The sequence below is a fragment of the Aegilops tauschii genome, chromosome 6 (genome assembly GCF_002575655.3).
Source record: "Aegilops tauschii subsp. strangulata cultivar AL8/78 chromosome 6, Aet v6.0, whole genome shotgun sequence".
NCBI lineage: Eukaryota > Viridiplantae > Streptophyta > Magnoliopsida > Poales > Poaceae > Aegilops > Aegilops tauschii.
Window position 1 is genome coordinate 466803967 of NC_053040.3, and position 17087 is coordinate 466821053.

General features: G+C 45.0%; 2 protein-coding genes and 1 pseudogene across 2 annotated transcripts in view; 1 reads left to right on the plus strand and 2 right to left on the minus strand.

The window, feature by feature from the left end:
- Positions 1–7645, plus strand: part of LOC141026298 (uncharacterized) — a 100395-nt gene extending 92750 nt beyond the window's left edge. The window contains exon 2 of the mRNA XM_073502507.1: positions 6504–7645. Coding sequence (XP_073358608.1) covers positions 6504–6753 — 250 coding nt within the window. The 3' untranslated portion in view covers positions 6754–7645. The remainder of the gene's footprint in view (positions 1–6503) is intronic.
- On the minus strand, positions 5212–6501 carry LOC109755659 (uncharacterized; annotated as a pseudogene).
- A 1404-nt stretch (positions 7646–9049) lies between the features above and the next one.
- LOC141026198 (uncharacterized) lies at positions 9050–15544 on the minus strand. Its single transcript, XM_073502189.1, has 3 exons — positions 15286–15544; positions 14184–15194; positions 9050–9313 (listed from the first exon to the last, which is right to left on the minus strand). Exons 1-3 carry the CDS (start codon positions 15541–15543, stop codon positions 9050–9052), a joined length of 1533 nt encoding a protein of 510 aa, XP_073358290.1. The 5' UTR covers position 15544.
- Between the last annotated feature and the right edge of the window lie 1543 nt (positions 15545–17087).

Below are 17087 nucleotides of genomic sequence, written 5' to 3' on the forward strand. Positions count from 1 at the left end.
GGAATAAGATTTCAGACATTGTCATCTAACACAACTCATTATGTGTAGTAAAAAGAAGGCTGCAGAGTTCTTACTTACCATCCTGCAGTTTGTTGTTGTCTTGGATAATGTGTAAACAAATAGTTTAATTGCCATCTTTGGACCCATTTTACTAACAATCTTTATCAGCTTCCTCACTTGAGGCTGGTTCATCGATATCTCATTGCCCCATACGCAGAAAGGGTCGAAACGCGGACCTTTACCAATGACATATGTACCTAAAAGCACCAAGTTAATATTAGAAGCTAAACAGCAATTGCACAATGATGTAGTACAACACTCTTTGATAATATGTCTGTATACATCCGTATGTGGTGGTCCATTTGGAATATCTAAAAAGACAAATATTTAGGAACGGAGGGAGTATCTTATAACATCCAATATACTCACATATTAGATGAATTAACATCTTATATTATGGGTCGGAAGGAGTTTAGTTCATTCTTGAAAATTATCTCCTGTTGTATCCACGGGTTACAGTTAGTTTGAGCTAGTTCGGGCTCAAATAGCCCTAAAGTATATCTAAACATGAGGGCTAGTTTGAGCTAGTTGCATCTATAACCCACCCAAAAAAACTAGTATCCAACCCAAGAGGTGCTAATTGGAGCTAGTTCTCCTAGTGCATTTATTGTCAATCTAACCCTGCCATCCAAACAACTCTGTGGATGGAGTTAGTTCAGGGTTAGTAATAAGCTAGAAACTAACTCTAACCTATAGCTAAGTTGATTATCCAAACAGGGTTGTGTTGTTGCTGTTGCTGCTGCTGCGCTTCTACGTATATCTAGACATCATTAGAACATTAATGTAACATTCTTCCTTGTTGCTATGTAGCCTAGGATTGCATATTTATACATTAAGTACAGTGCATGTTACTATCTAGCCTCAGATATATTACACATGGCCCTAGTTAACCTAAGGAAAAATGGGTTGCAGATATATTCAGTTAAAAGTCCGATTCACCGATTAGTCCCTTATCAGCCGCCGGCCTATATGGTACCAGCTACGGATATCCTGAATAGTGAGTAGATATAAGCCATGGGATGAAACTAACCTCGATGGAAAACAGCAGTCGTTCCCATAATTGTCCTGTGTAGGTACATCAAGAAGCATGTTAAGCACAACAGGCTAAATATCAACCAAAATTACACATGGCGGATGAAATAATCTCCAAAAGATAGCTTCAGTGTGCAGGTTTAAGCAAGCTAGTAAAGCAAAACAAGTGGAAAGGTGTGCTAACTGCAACAGGCCTAACATTTAACAACAAGCAAACATGGTCATTCAAACTGGTATTGTGCAGGTCTAAGTACACTGGTTATGGTTAAATAAAAATGGAAAGGCATGTTAACTACAAGATGCAGCAACCAAATGTAGTCATTCATAGTGGTATTGTTGAAACTGGTACTAATGAAATTGAACTGCACAGTTCATACTTGCACATATAGAACATCACATTGTGAATAACTAGAATAAACAAGGCATACTACGAACAACCAAAGATAGCATTTGAAACTGAACATATGCTAACTACAAACAACCGAACAATCGAAACACTTTAAAAGAGGCATATGCTAGCTATAACAGGCTTAACAGCAAGAAAATATATGCATTCCTATCGGTATGTTTAAAACTAGATTGATGAAATGTACTGCGCAGTAAATAATTGCACATATAGAGCATCACATTGTGAACAACTGAAATAAACAAATCATGGGTTTCCTCACTTGTCACAGATGGGCTCGTTCCTGTGCGAAGAGCACGGACCCTGGATGCGCTCCATGTTGTCGCAGATGGGCTCCTTCCCCTTGAAAGAGCACGACTGTAGGGTGCCCTCCCTGATGTCGTAGACGGGCGCTTTCCCCTTGGAAGAGCCGGAGAGGGTGCCCTCCTCGTGGTCGCCGTCGATGAGGTATGACTTGGAAGCTGTAGATCCCAAGCCAGCATCGCAGAACGTGTCCTTCAGAAATGACAAAAGGGGCTTGATGGCGATGTAGAATGGCAAATTGTTGACAGCGAGCCAGATGAGATCAGCGGCGGGGCCATGGATGAGATCGACGGCGGTTGAACCCGAGGGGTTGCGGGTGGGCCACTTAACCTGTGACACAGCCCGCCTCAGGGCGTCGCTGTCGATGACTTTGATGTCGTAGCCGGCGGACGGGACATGCCCGCATACTCTAGCCCGCTGCTTGAGTGTCTGCCGCCAGTAATGGTCGTCAGCTTCCTAGGCGACGTCGGGCGAAGAGACCGCTATACACCTCTTTTGGGCCAGTCGCTCGTCGAGCTCCACGGGAAGCGTACCCGGGCTTAGGCTGCGAGGCTCTGGAGTGGGGGACGGGGATGGGGACGGCGATCTGTGGGAAAGGGGGCGTTTGGCAGGCGTCATCTAAGAAACTCAGGGCGGCCTGGGTATGGAGATCGGTGGGTAAGCTGCACGGGCAAACCGGCAGATGTTGACAATGGAGGCCTTGCGGCGGTGGCGGTAGCAGCGGCGGGGACTTTGCTAGGGTTTTGAGCGAGGGAGGGTGTGTGTGTGTGTGCACGCGCACACCCGAGGAGGTTTTGGTGTGTGTGTGTGTGTGTGTGTGTGTGTGTGTGTGGAGGGGGGCACGGGGTGTTTGAGGAAATGACGCGGGTACTGAAAATTTTACTATGCGGGAGTGAAATGCCGGGCTATTGAAAATTTTGATGATAGTGCATCGCGCACGGTCCGGAGATAACAACCGTGTGTTATGAAAAAGAAAAACCCTCGAGGCAGGCAGATATTTTCGATGCAGGCGGGATTGGGGAACAAGAAACATCGCACACGGTCCGGACATAACAACCGTGTGTTATGAAACAGAAAAACACTCGAAGCAGGCAGATATTTTTGAGAGGGGGAGCCTCGTGGAGCCCAATGTACTGTGCGGGTGTGTGCGTGACAGGTGCACCAGCATATTTTCAATGGCATATTTTCTAATCTTTCTAATCTTCAAGCGCATTTTCTCGATCTTGATCTTGTGATCATCGACGACATCGGCAAAATGCAACTCCAATTCCATCTTCTCCTCCTCAATTCTTTTCAATTTTCTTTCAAATACTCATTTGTTTTCAACTAACTTTAAGCTCTGACAATAGGGTCGGTTGGAATTTCCGGTTCACATACCTCCTAGATAAAAATATCTATGTCAACTTGATGGGCATAATTTGTCATAAACACGAAATGCAACAAATAGTTATAAAAGAGAATATACCACATCTGAATCATAAACCGGACGAGGGACGACGGGGCCGGATATCAAAACCATGGCACTGTGTATAACAAACAACGTACGGGTAAGATAATTATACAAGTAACTATATATCTAAATCACACAAACATGATTCTTCTTATATAAAAAGATAAGAACAAGAGGCTCACCACAAGGTGGTGCCGGCGACGGGACGGTGCGGCGATCAATGGTGGTTAGGACGAAGACGGAAAGGGACTAAGTAAACCACACCTACTTATCCAAACTAAGAGTTATTTTGAGCTCAAATTGCATATAAATCAAATAAACTACCACATATAATTCCACCCAAACTAAAACCCACAAATCACTATACTTATAGAGCATTGCAAGAGCTAATCTAGCAATGAGAGATCAAAGGACAAAGTTGCTAAACTTTGTGATCACTTGGATGGATGGGGTGCCTTCAAATCTTGACAAATTTTGGCAAAAATGGAGGATGAGCTCGAGAGGAGAGGAAGAAAATAGACAGGAGAGGAATGGGGAAGAACAGAGAGCTCAGGCTCGACGAAGTGTTTATATAGGATGATCTTTAGTCCCGGTTGATTATACAAACCGGGACTAAAGGTGCATCTCTAGTACCGGTTCGTGCCACGAAACGGGACTAAAGGTGTTGGTGGGGCCGCAGCCTGCCACCGCCTCTTTAGTCCCGGTTCGTGGCACGAACCAGTACTAGAGGTTCACCACGAACCGGGACTAATGAGCGTCGCCCGCCTAGCCGTTGGAACCGGCACTAATGGTCACATTAGTGCCGGTTCATTTACAAACCGGGACTAATGAGCTGAACATTACGCCCTTTTTCTACTAGTGTTGATGAGCTCAGCGAGACAACGTGCATCGCACAAGAAGCGTTCCAACATGAATTGCTACGTCACGTGGAAACTATTGGCGTGTATACGATTTTTTGCACTCCCACAATATAAAGGGCCAACGGTCCGCGCACGTAAATTTAAAATATTTAAATGGACACCAAATATACAAAGTTATAAAAGGAAGTTTTAAATGTGCGCCAAAATTACATATGGGCACAATTAAGGCAGAAAATCTAATGAAATATTCATTCAATTTGACGCCACATCAAAATTACATATGGCAATGCCGAACACAAATCTAGGAGCCCTGAATCTAGAGGACACGAAATAGTCAGAGGAGCTTCACCATGGAACCCCGGTCTACGTACCCCCCACCCCACCCCCGCGCGCGCGCGGCTGCGAAGTGCTTGGTCACGGCCAACCTCAACCAACGATGGGTGGCAGACATGGGCATAGGGATGGGGAACACTAGCATCATGATGAGCTGAGTACCGTCCAAGTATAAGCCCAACACTTGGATGTTTCCCTTTCTCGGTGTAAAGGAGGACTAGATCAGGTTGTCTCACAAGCTAACAACAACAAAATTTGAGAAATAACTCATTCGTACTGAGATTGGGGTTGAGTCATCATCCTCCTAGGCGGCCAGACCCACAATGGGGAAGAGGCTCCCATCGCTCTTAGAGTCCCATAGTAAAGATGATGGTAGTCACGCTTCCACCCCTTCCCCGGGCTTCTGAATGACCTCACTACATGGAGAATTTACAAAAGCAAAAGTAGATCACATATTTTGGGAGGCGAGGGAGACCAGTGAAAAGGTGTTGGCCATTGCACTAGTTTTTCTACATGTGAACCTCCTATCATGTGATGGGTACTGGGTTCATATCCTCCTTCCTTGAATGCTCTCCATCGAGCCTATCCGAGTTCAACTTAGCCTAAAGGTAGGGGAAAAGTCGATTGGTTAGTAGGGGAAAAGTCGCACGGGGCCTACTTCAGCCTAAAGGTACACTAGAGGGTAGATGTTCAATGCATAGGCACCAGCCTGGTGAAGGAAACACGGTGTTTCCTGTTTGGAAGGTGGTCAAATGGTCTCCTACAACTCAAAGGTTGTGGTATTCTGAGAAAGCCAGGTCCTCCCGGCATATACTAGGTGGGATGAAAATAACCACTGCATGGAAGGTGGTCTTATGTTCTGCAACAACTCAAAGGTTGTGGTATTCTGAGCAAGTCGGTTCCTCCCGTCATGTACTAGCTAGGTGGGACGAAAATAAGCACTGCAAGTGACCAATTTGGCGTGCAAGTTGTGCATATTGTACCAATTACAGGCCCGTTGGTGCAGTTGACCCACTAGCGATAACAAATAACTACTTATGGTTATGAACCCCTTTATCGGCCCTAGATGTTTACTTTTTTCGCTTAGTAATGGGGCGTGTGTTACAAACATCATCGATGGCTTTCCAGGTTGCTGGTTAATAATATCTTTCTTTTGCGTGTTGGATAGGAGCAACGGAGACTTGTGCTCGTTCAATTCATTTGCACGGCTTGATGCGCTGAGTGCGATGACATCCGTCGGATATGAAGCATTGCAAAACGAACCGTTACGTCGCGTGGAAACCATCTGCGGGCGTACAATTTGCCGCGCTCTCGCGATACAAGGGGCCAACGGTCACACGCACGTAAATTTAAAAGGTTTAAATGGACACCAAATATACAAAGTTATAAAAGGACGGTTTAAATGGGTGCTAAAATTACATATGGGCACAATTAAGGCAGTAAATCTTATGCAATATTCTCCCAATCTGTTGCCATATCATGAAATTAATTCCTTGGCGATCTCTCCACTATAAATCTACCCCTCCTCCCTGCCTAAACCAGCAACTTTCCTTACCTTGGCTAGTTTGATCCCTTTGCCAGCAATGGCTCGCAAGAAGGTGACCCTCAAGTACATCGCCAACGACTCCACCCGGCGCTCTAGGTTCAGGAAGCGTCTCAGGAGCCTGATGAAAAAGGCGACCGAGCTGGCCACCATGTGCGATGTCAAGACCTGCGTGGTGGTGTACGGCGAGGGCGAGGCGGAGCCTCAGGTGTTCCCTTCCCACGCCGAGGCGGTGGATATCCTGAATGAATTCAAGAGCATGCCGGAGCTGGGCCATTGCAAGAAGACGATGGACCAGGAGGCATTCCTCACCCAGCGCATCGCCAAGCTCCGGGACCAGGTGGACAAGGCTCGCCGCGAGTGCCAGGACAGCGAGATCAGGTACCTCCTTTACAACATCATGCACGGCAACCACCCAGGCCTCGTTGATCTCAGCGCCGAGGACGTCGCCCGCGTTGGCTGGAAGGTGGACGAGCTACTCAAGAGCCTCGGCGAACGCATGGCAAAAAACCATGTCCAGGCGCCGCCGCCAGCTCCATCCGTCAGCACCGACAGCATCGACATGGCGTCTCCGTCGCAGTATCTGACGTCACCGCAGCAGGAGGAAGGCTGGCTTGACATGGTGAGCTCCGGTGGTGACGTCGGCACCCTGGTCTACGGTGGCAACGCCAGCCACGACGGCGCCGGCTTCTCCGGCGCTGATATGATGATGGAGACGCCATTCTCCGATCTGGGGTTCAGTTCGAGTCCTTTCCCTCCCATCTAAGCCAGGAGGGATGAGGATCCCAGCCGCTGTGCATGGCCAGCTATCGTGCGATCGATCTCTCGTTATTTATTTAGTTTCCTGAAGGTGTTATATTATTCATCTATGTGCGTCGTTGTATTCATCTTGCTCTCTGAGCCAACTCTCGTTTTTTATTGTAATATTGTTATTGAATTTTTATTCAGTTGATCTCTTCCCAAAAGGCTGTTTGTTTGATCTCTGCTGCGCAATTGGTCGTAAATCTTAAGTTGCACCTGTTTGTTTGTGTCACAATTGTGTGTTGTCTGACATTACTTGCACAGCTAAGTGCCTGATATATAGTTGCTGCTTGATTGCTGTCAGGGCCTCAAAGAACCTTGGTCTCGTGTGTTGGCCTGTTGGGGCTTGTGTCAGGGCCTTTAATTTCATGCTATTTTGGTGTCTAGAAGTTTACATCTTCTGTGGTATAAACGAGTTGAAGATTCCTTCTCCTGGAGCCAGCTAAATGTGCTGGATGATTAATATTTTCCTGGATACAGATTTGAGAATTAATTACCTTTTTGAGTTAATTACATAGCGACAGGCAAACGTCAGAACTATGGAAGTTCTCCATTGTGCTCTGCTTGGTTGGAGCTGTGTCATGTTCTCTGTTCTTCAGACCCTTCTCCGTTCTTCAGACTGGCCCACAGGAGTTTCTCTACACACCTCTGCTTCCCATGCCCTCGATCTTGCTCTACATCACCCCACTGACCGGACCTCCATCAGCATGTAAGTTTGAGATTTGGAGCTATTTCCATGTTGTGTTGACTACTTCTTTTTGTTAGCGATGAACTCTACAAGCTGCAACAAGTGACCGACCAGGACTGAAATTATAGCGTTCCTTCAAATTCCATGCTATGATAATAAAGATTTAAAGAAAACATGTTACCACCAAACGCCCACTTTAATTGGCTTGGCAACTAAGCAATCCGCGTGGCATTCGGAGGCCACTTGATTTGAAGGCGTGTCCAACAAGAATGCTAAAGGGCCAATGGAAACTATGCGCCCAATGGTGTCGTCACTCTTCAGCATTAGTAGTACAAACTACAGAGGAGGCAAGAATAATATTGAATTGTCTCTGCTTCAGCATGTGTCATGCGCATTAAAACCATCAATAATAAGCACCCGCACATTCAACTTTATTTTGGCGCTTACAAGAAAGACATCATGTAAAAAACCATGTTAGAACTTAGAACCCATGGAGTTGATAAGGACCAGCCATCCTCTATAGGACAAATGCATCCCTTTCCTCCGCGTATTTCCATGGATAACAACGCGCATCCTCTATAGAACTTATTATTATTTACGGGTGAAAATACAAATTATTGATTACAAAAGGCTCATATTTGTGAATCAAACATACCCAAGACAAAACTATGCTTGAAAAAGGCTCATATTTGTGAATGTGATACTAGTTTATAAAATACTAGCCCGCACATTGGACGGGCCACTTTGCTACTTGTCAAATCAGTGCAACCTATTTGAGCATGAACTTGTTTTGAATGGCATCTATGGGTGACTCGCATCTAGGAGCTAGAGGACATGTGGTGCACATCTTTTTTTCTAGGATTTGTAGAAAGATCTTATGTTAAGAAAGTCTAAGTTAATTCATTTGCCACTTGTGTATTTCCTCTGTACTTTGAAAATTTTAAACATGACTACATGACACTACTGAAAAAAGCCTTATAGGTGAACTCAAATGAGTGGTGGGCACCGCGTAGCACCCGCCATAGCTAATTCCAAAAACTAGCGGTGGCGGGTACCAAACAGCGCTCTCCACTGGAGATGCAATAGCAGTGGCGGGCGGTAAATATGACCCACAACAAGTATGCTGCCCCAGGTGTGCCCGCGTGCTGAAAGTGAGTAGTGGCCAGCAACTACATGCACCCGCCATTGCAACTTGAGCTACCAGTGGCGGGCTGTACGTACTGCCCGCCACAAAGAATTAGATTTTATATATCCATAAGTTAGCACTGGCGGGTAGTACGTACTGCCCGCCACAAGAACTTTTAACCCCCAAAAATTGCCAAGTAGGTTGTATGTAATAGGAAGTTTTGAGTGCCAGCCGTTGCTATTTGGCGTGGCGGGCATTTGCCAATACATGTCACTGTTATTGCCAGCCCCAGCGCCGATTCAATTTCCACCCAAAATCGCATCTGGAAATTCAAACTCTCTCCACTCTTCTGAATCCGACCCAACCCCGTTGATGTCCTCTACCGCCCCTGTCCTCCACCGCGGCAAGCCTTCTCCGTTGCGGCCCCCGTCCTCCCTCGCAGCCCCCTCACCACGACCGCTCTCGTTCGCCGGTGCCTTCGTCCACCGTGAACGCCGTCCGCCATCGCGACCGTCTTCGTCCGCCGAGGCCTCCCTTGTCCACCGAGGCCTTCGTCCCTAGAGGATGCCCTCCTTCGTGTTCCCCGAACGCGATGGCCTCCACCCGCAGCGGGGGGCTAACACCGCCGCTGCCAAGCAATGCCTCCTCAATCGAGGCCACCGATCTGTGGTCCGCATCGCGCTCCAGCAGTGTGCAGGTAATTAAATTTGACTCGTGTTAGAATGTAGATTAATGTTGGTGTTTATATGCACGTTAATATAGGTTGTAGATGACACGCCAAATAGATCTCGAGTGGCTATTTAATTGAGGAAGGGAAACAACTACTTAAGTCTGGACGTGATTACTCTATAGCACATGTTAGGAGAAGCAAAAATAATGTAGATTGGCACCCCTCGCGACGGCTGCCCTCGTCCGCCATGGTCTAGACGAAATTGGCACTCTTTGCCAAGAGGATTCTACAATCCACCTTGATAGAAATTAAATTAATATTTTTCACAAAAAAAGATATAGATTGTAGATGAATTGATTAACAGGGCTTCAAGAGTGTCTAAAATATCACGAAACATTAATTTCGGTTTGGCAATATTTTTGATACTCAATGTTTTCATTCTTTAGCAGAAGTCATGCCCAAATTCTTTGTCCATCCATACTCTATATTATTGGTCGATGTAGAACACATACTCAAAAATATATAAATCATTGTAATACGCACTCTAAAAAATTATATAAATCATTGTAATACTTACTTTAAAAAAGAACCTATTATAAAAAATTATGTAAATAATTGTAATATGTAGTAAAAAAAGAACTTCTTGTACAAAATTATGTAAATTATTGTAATACATAGTTAAAAAAAGAACTTATTCTAACAAAATCTAAAAACACAATGGTGCTAGTCTTCATCTTCTAAATCGGAATCTTCATCAGAACTTAATACTTGGCTTCCAACTGGCGTAATAGATTTGAATCTCAACTCATTTCTTGCCTATTGTTTTCAGGAATAACAAGTATTACTACCCACCCCTCAAGATCTATCTCATGTTGACTTATAAAATTACTCCACGCAGGACCGTTAATTTTGAGACGGTCATTGCTTTTAATATGATAATCAACTTCTATTGATTGTTGTGGTTGTCGGCTCATTTACAGTAAAACTGAACCATATTGTTGTAGAGCAAGGCTCCCAAATATTGAAAAAGGATAAATTTTATTAAAATGTGAAGTGATGAGATTGCATTTTACATATTGTATATTACTTACCAAATGATTATCAGACATGTCCGCAGCTGTAAAGCATTGGATCTGCGTAGGATAGTCCTCATTCGTCTATAATAGAGTGTGCATGTTGTTGACTTGCCTTTGTGTTAGATTAAACTCGGTGCTTTATGCAACAGGTCTTTCTCCTTCGTCAAATACGTCATCTTTATGAATTTAAAAAATTGAATAATTGTTACTTATATAAAAGTATTACTAAATAAAAAACTAATATAAAACAATATGTACTTACTAATTATATCCTTTGGTTCACCATTTGGAAGTATTAGGGACATATACATCACAAAATCTCTACAGTTGTAGCAAAAATATATCGTTTCTCCTCTTCTTATATCGTCGTCGTAGCAAAAGCAATCTCATCCAAAGCCACTTATACGAATTCTATCTCCATTATCTCTCGCACACATCCTGTAGCTTGATCTGTGAGAAGTCTCGGCTGTGAAATAGTGTTGTTCGATGTAGTACCTAAATTGCTTAACACCTCGGCAAGGTATATTCTATACATGATTAGTGTACGTAGTAAGTTACCCCTCAATTTGATATACAATACAGTTACATATCACATTACAAACGAAAAAACGTTGACTCACAATCCCATAAAGATGACTGTGTCGAACCATCACTCAGAATTGTGGTACTTGTTCCTGATCTAAGGTGCACGGTATTACACTAGTACCACAAATGTCGCAGACATTAGCCATTAAATTAAATATGTTACCTTGGAATATTCGTGAATTTTTCTTGATAGAAGGCAAGCAACCAATTTGTGTGATACATTCTTACCTCTGATAATCCACTTCTGAGCCTTGGCTCAGCTGCACCTGCCCTGTCGAAAAAAATCAAAACAAATACTAGAAAAATTCAATAGATTCCAATAAATTGGTGTGCACTGGTAGAAAAAAGGCCTTTAGTCCCGGTTTGCAAAGGCCTTTAGTCCCGGCTGTGCAACCGGGACTAAATATGCGCGACTAAAGACCCCCCCCCCCCCCCCCTTAGTCGCGCCTCTTACGAACCGCGACTAAAGGCTTTAGTCCCGGTTCTCGTGGCTAACCGGGACTAAAGGCCCGTCCACGTGGGCACCAGGTGTCCATCGGGGCGGAGGACCTTTAGTCCCGGTTCTCGTGGCTAACCGGGACTAAAGGCCTCCTCCGCAGGTTTAGGGTTTTAGCCCCCCTAAACCTGGTTTCTTTTTAATTTGTAGTGTTTTATTTCTTTTATATTTTATTTTGTGTTTTATTTTAATTTTGATGAAGTTTCAGTACACATATTGTACGCTACTATATACATGCATATGAAATTTCAAACAAGAAGAATTCAAGAGGAATATATAATATATATTCAATCTCGGGTGACCATATACAACTTCGAACAAGTTTCCATACACAATTAGGATGGATGACCATATACAACTTCGAACAAGTTTCAATCTCGGGTATGCATATAAATTTCTTCGTCCTCGGTATAGTGTTCTCCTTTAGGATTGATGACTTCCCTCATGAAAAATCCTGCTAATTCATCTTGAATTGGTCGGAAGCGAGCTTCTGGACTAAGCCTCCTCCGCAAGTTATCCGTCGCGTTGCGCACGCTATCCGATGCCTTCCGCTCAGAGGTGTGTCTCCGGATGTTCTCACAAACATAGTATCCACATAGATTGGTCCCCGGTGGCTGCTTATCCACATTAACTAACCTTCTAAAATCTAGCTCATGTTTGAATTCACCGACAATTTCTTCTGAGAACCGTCTCCAAACCCTACAGGGCAAAGAAAATTAAATGAACAAGGGAGTTATTAGTTACTTGATATTAGGAAATGAACGAAAGAGACCGATCGATATAGAGCTCAAATGATTGAAAATAATTACTTTTGCAGCATTTTTCTCATGTCGGCCCAACGCTTTGGATCCGAATCCATAGAGTCCATGATTAGAACTCTGGAGGTGTGAAGTTCAATATTTAGTAGAATCCAGTGGAACCTGCGGACACGTTACATGCACAGTCATGCATAACTCATCGATTAGACATACCATGCATGGAGTAAACAAAAGAGAATGGGCACAAGAGAGAAACACTCACCCAAAATGGTAAGGAAATAGAATATGACTTTTGAGTTGATGCTTTCTAAGAAACTTGTACAAGTCTTTCTCCACGTCTTCGGGGTGATGTTGTAACACATGTCCATTAACGATATGTGGGTCAATGAACCCAATATCATGGATGTTTCTTATTTTGCATTCCCAAATCTTCAATCTGCATAATAGCGTACGCAACAATATAGTTAGGACTATATATATATATATATATAGTGCAGGCAATGAAGAACGAGATGAGGTAGAAATAAATCACATACAGAACGTAGCAACTCAGCATAGATTTGTCGAGGTCGCGCAGATTGAACAGCTGGAACAATTCACTCATATGAACTTGTACAGAGTACCGTTTGGTGTGATGCTCCTCTGTAACATCCGCATAAACATATTATTTGTCGGCCCATGTTATGAATTGCTTGTACCAACGTAGCAGATTTCGCATTTGTGGTGGTAGACTCTTTTCCCGCGCAGGCTCAACGAGAGGCCCATTCCGCACATATTGTAATGCTATCTCACATACTGGCGCATCCTCAAGGCCTAAGAAGGCACGAAGAGTCAAACCCATCTCGGACGCTTGTTTCATGGCACTCGCTACAGTCAATCCAAGTGCTGCCGCAGCTGCTATGATCTCGGGGTCCTCTTCCGGACCGGCTTTCACTATGAGCGGGGGGATCGATTGTTTCTTCTGCATCCCGAGCTGGTCAACTTGTTTCCCGCTTTTTTTACTTTCTTCTTTCTCCTCCTTCAATATTTTTTCTTGCCTACGAAGTTCATGTCCATAGTCGTCAGGCATATTCAGCTCGGCTTGGGACGGTGTCGTCAAAAAATCCTTAGCCCACTTCTTTTGCTTCTCAGTGAATACTTGCTTGGGCTCAGGCTCTTTTATCGCCTTCATATCCGCCTTCCATTTCTCATAATCAACAGACGCGGCCAATTTGGTTTCAGCTTCACTAAGTTCCCAAGGCCTTGGGAGGAGAGGCTTCAGTGATGGCTCCGGTACCCTTGTGGTCTTAGGTACATAAGGGTCCGGGTTAATAGTCCAGGAGCGGGTTTCTTTGCTGTCCGCCTGCTTCTGCTTCTTCGCCGGAGATGGATTGGGGGGCGTCGTACCCGCCGGAGGAGGATTGGGGGGCGTCGTACCCGCCGGAGGTTGTGGATCGGGGGACGGCGTCGAATGGCGTGAAGGAGGTGTAGGTGAACCACCACGACCACCACCACCGCCACCACCGCCACCACCACCACCATCGGAGGGGGGTGGACTTGCTAGCCTTGGCGCCTCACCTGGAAACACTATGTACTTCTTTTTCCATAGAATGATCTGGCGCTTGACATCTCCAAGTCTTCTCTCCCCTTCGGGTGTAGCTTTGTCAATCTCCAGGTCCTCAAACCCTTGGACTATGTCTTCCACCGTGACACGAGCATAGCCATATGCAATGGGGTTGTTGTGGTGGAGTGCTCCAGGTGTACAGGGTAAAGCACTGCCGCTAGCTACCTTCGTGGAAACGTTCCCCACGGGATAATGCAGATCACATTCTTTCATCTCCTTTACATCATCCACGGGGTAGTGAGGCTCCGGTGCACGAATCTCGATCATCGGTGCACTAGCACCAGGCGGGGCATCCGTGGAAGCCACGCTGCTTCTCCGCTGCTGGCTTCCGCGATCCGCTTCATGATCTTCATGCGGCCCTGCAGCCGATTTTTCTTTTACTAGTTCATGCACGGTCTGCTTCAACTCATGGAGTTCCGATGCAAACTTCGCCATAAGATCTGCATCCCGGTCCGTCTTTCTCTTACGACTTCTGTAACAGTACGGGTCATTGTCCTGGGAAAACCCTACTTTCCACGGAACTTTGCCTTTGCCTCGTACACATCCTCCGTGTTCATCATTCCCGAGGGCTGTTGTCAGTGCGTCTTTCTCTCTGTTGAACTTGATCAAGCCCTCTTGAGCTTGGGTCATTGCGTCAATAAGGGCTTGGGTGGGAGCAAACTTTTTCTGCCGGTGAACACACACCCCTGTCTCCGGGTCTAGCGATCCCCCATGCCCGTACCACCAGCTTTTGGCCCTTGGGTCCCATCCCTCTGTACCTAGAGGGATTCCTCGCACCCTCAGGTCCTCCTCCATCTTCTGCCACCTAGGCTCCGAAAGGCGGTATCCTCCTGGCCCCATAATATGATGGAACTTTTTCTTACTCGCATTATCCTTATTTTTTTCCGATATTTCCTTGAAATGCTCCGATTGCTTTTGCCTCACAAATTCTGGCCAATCATCTTTCAGTTTCTCATGTTGTCCATTGAAATCCGGAGTCTTGCCCTTGTTGACATAGTCACGGGTTAAATTTTTCTTGAAGTTCCGGAATGCTTCGCCCATCTTCTGAAGAGCGAACTCTTTAACTAGCCTCCTCCTCTCACGTCCACGCGGAACCTCGTTACCGAATTCATCAACTTTGTTGTATTCCGGAGGTAGAATGAAATGTTCCATAAGCTTTCTCCAGCAATCCTTTTTCGTTCTCTTGTCGACAAAACAGAAACCAAGACGTGCTTTCTTTGGCTCCTTCCATTCCTGGACGGTGATCGGGACGTTGTCTCTAACAACGACTCCGCATTGGTTGATAAACTTTGAGGTGTGCTGTAGGGGCTTGCCGGTTTCATTGACAAACTCAATGGCATATGTTTCTCCTGTTTTCATCGCCTTGGATTTGCCACGCTTTGTCGTACTCGATCCGGCCGAGGGCTAAAAAAAGAAAGAGAGTCGCGCGCGTTAATACATATGTATTCACATTTCAGTAAGTTTGTATCACGAGAGGCTCAATGTATATATATACCTCGCCGGAGGTGGTTGCTACTTGCAATTCGAGATCGTCGTTTGTTGACGGTTGACCTCCGTCGACAATGTCCGTTCCTTCACCTTCTTGATCATCGACAATGTCTGTTCCACCGTCAAGGTTCAGAAAAGAAGAGACTACATCCTCTTCTTGCTCATATTCTGAGCCCGGCACATAAGGAATCTCGTTGTTGATGATGCCCATTAAATAACGTTCAGCCTCCGGATCCCTAAGCGGCTCGGCTCTATCGTCCGCCATATGTCACAGCTGCATGTAGTAAAAATTCTTTAAGTATAAAGGAATTAAAAAATAAGATTAAGGGGACATAGAGGAGGAGGAATTAAAAAATAAGATTATTGAGCACTCCTTTTATTCTTCCTTTTCTTATTTTGTTTTTTCCTTTTCTTCTTCCTTTTCTTTTTCCTTTTCTTCTTCCTTTTCTTCTTCCTTTTCTTATTTTGTTTTTCATTTTCTTCTGTTTTGGTTTCTTTTGCATTGGTTTCTTTTGTTTTGTTTTCTTTGTTTTTCTTTTTGGTTTTCATTTGGTTTCTTTCTTCTTCCTTTTTTCTTCTTTTTTTCTTCACTTAACATTTAACATTTTCTTATTTTGTTTTTCCTTTTCTTCTGTTTTGGTTTCTTTTGCATTGGTTTCTTTTGTTTTGTTTTCTTTGTTTTTCTTTTTGGTTTTCATTTGGTTTCTTTCTTCTTCCTTTTTTCTTCTTTTTTTCTTCATTTAACATTTAACATTTAACATTTTCTTATTTTGTTTTTCCTTTTCTTCTGTTTTGGTTTCTTTTGCATTGGTTTCTTTTGTTTTGTTTTCTTTGTTTTTCTTTTTGGTTTTCATTTGGTTTCTTTCTTCTTCCTTTTTTCTTCTTTTTTTCTTCATTTAACATTTAACATTTTCTTCCTTTTTTCTTTCTTCTTCCTTTTTTGTTTCTTCTTCTTCCTTTTTCTTTCTTCTTCTTCCTTTTTCTTTCTTCTTCTTCCTTTTTCTTTTTGGTTTCTTTCTTCATTTAACATTTAACATTAACATTTTCCTTCTTCTTCCTTTTTCTTTCTTCTTCTTCCTTTTTCTTTCTTCTTCCTTTTTCTTTTTGGTTTCTTTCTTCATTTAACATTTAACATTAACATTTTCCTTCTTCTTCCTTTTTCTTTCTTCTTCTTCTTCCTTTTTCTTTCTTCTTCTTCCTTTTCCGGCGGCGGGAGGCGGAGGACGGCAGGCAGGGGCGGCGGGCGGGGGGCGGCGGGCAGGGGCAGGGCCAGGGGCGGCGGGCGGCGGGCAGGGGCAGGGCCAGGGGCGGCGGGCGGCGGGCGGCGGGCAGGGGCAGGGCAGGGCAGGGGCGGCGGCGGCGCTCACTGGGGGCGGGGGCGGCGGCGCGCTGGGCAGGGGAAGTGGGGGGCGGCGGAGCTCACTGGGGGCAGGGCGTCGGCGTCGGCGTCGATCGGCGTCGGGGCAGGGCTTCGGCGTCGAGAGGAGAATGGGAGGTGGCGGAAACTGCTAAGTGCCGTATATATAGACAGACCTTTAGTCCCAGTTGGGGAGGCGGACCGCGACTAAAGGTACCCTTTAGTCGCGGTTGGCCACACCAACCGCGACTAAAGGGTACCTTTAGTCGCGGTCCGCCTCCCCAACCGGGACTAAAGGTTTTTGGCGCCGCTTTCGTTCCCGCGCAGAAAGAGCCTTTAGTCGCGGTTGGGGACACCAACCGCGACTAAAGGGTACCTTTAGTCGCGGTCCGCCTCCCCAACCGCGACTAAAGGTCCTTTTTCATATAAAATAAAACTAATTCATTTTAAAA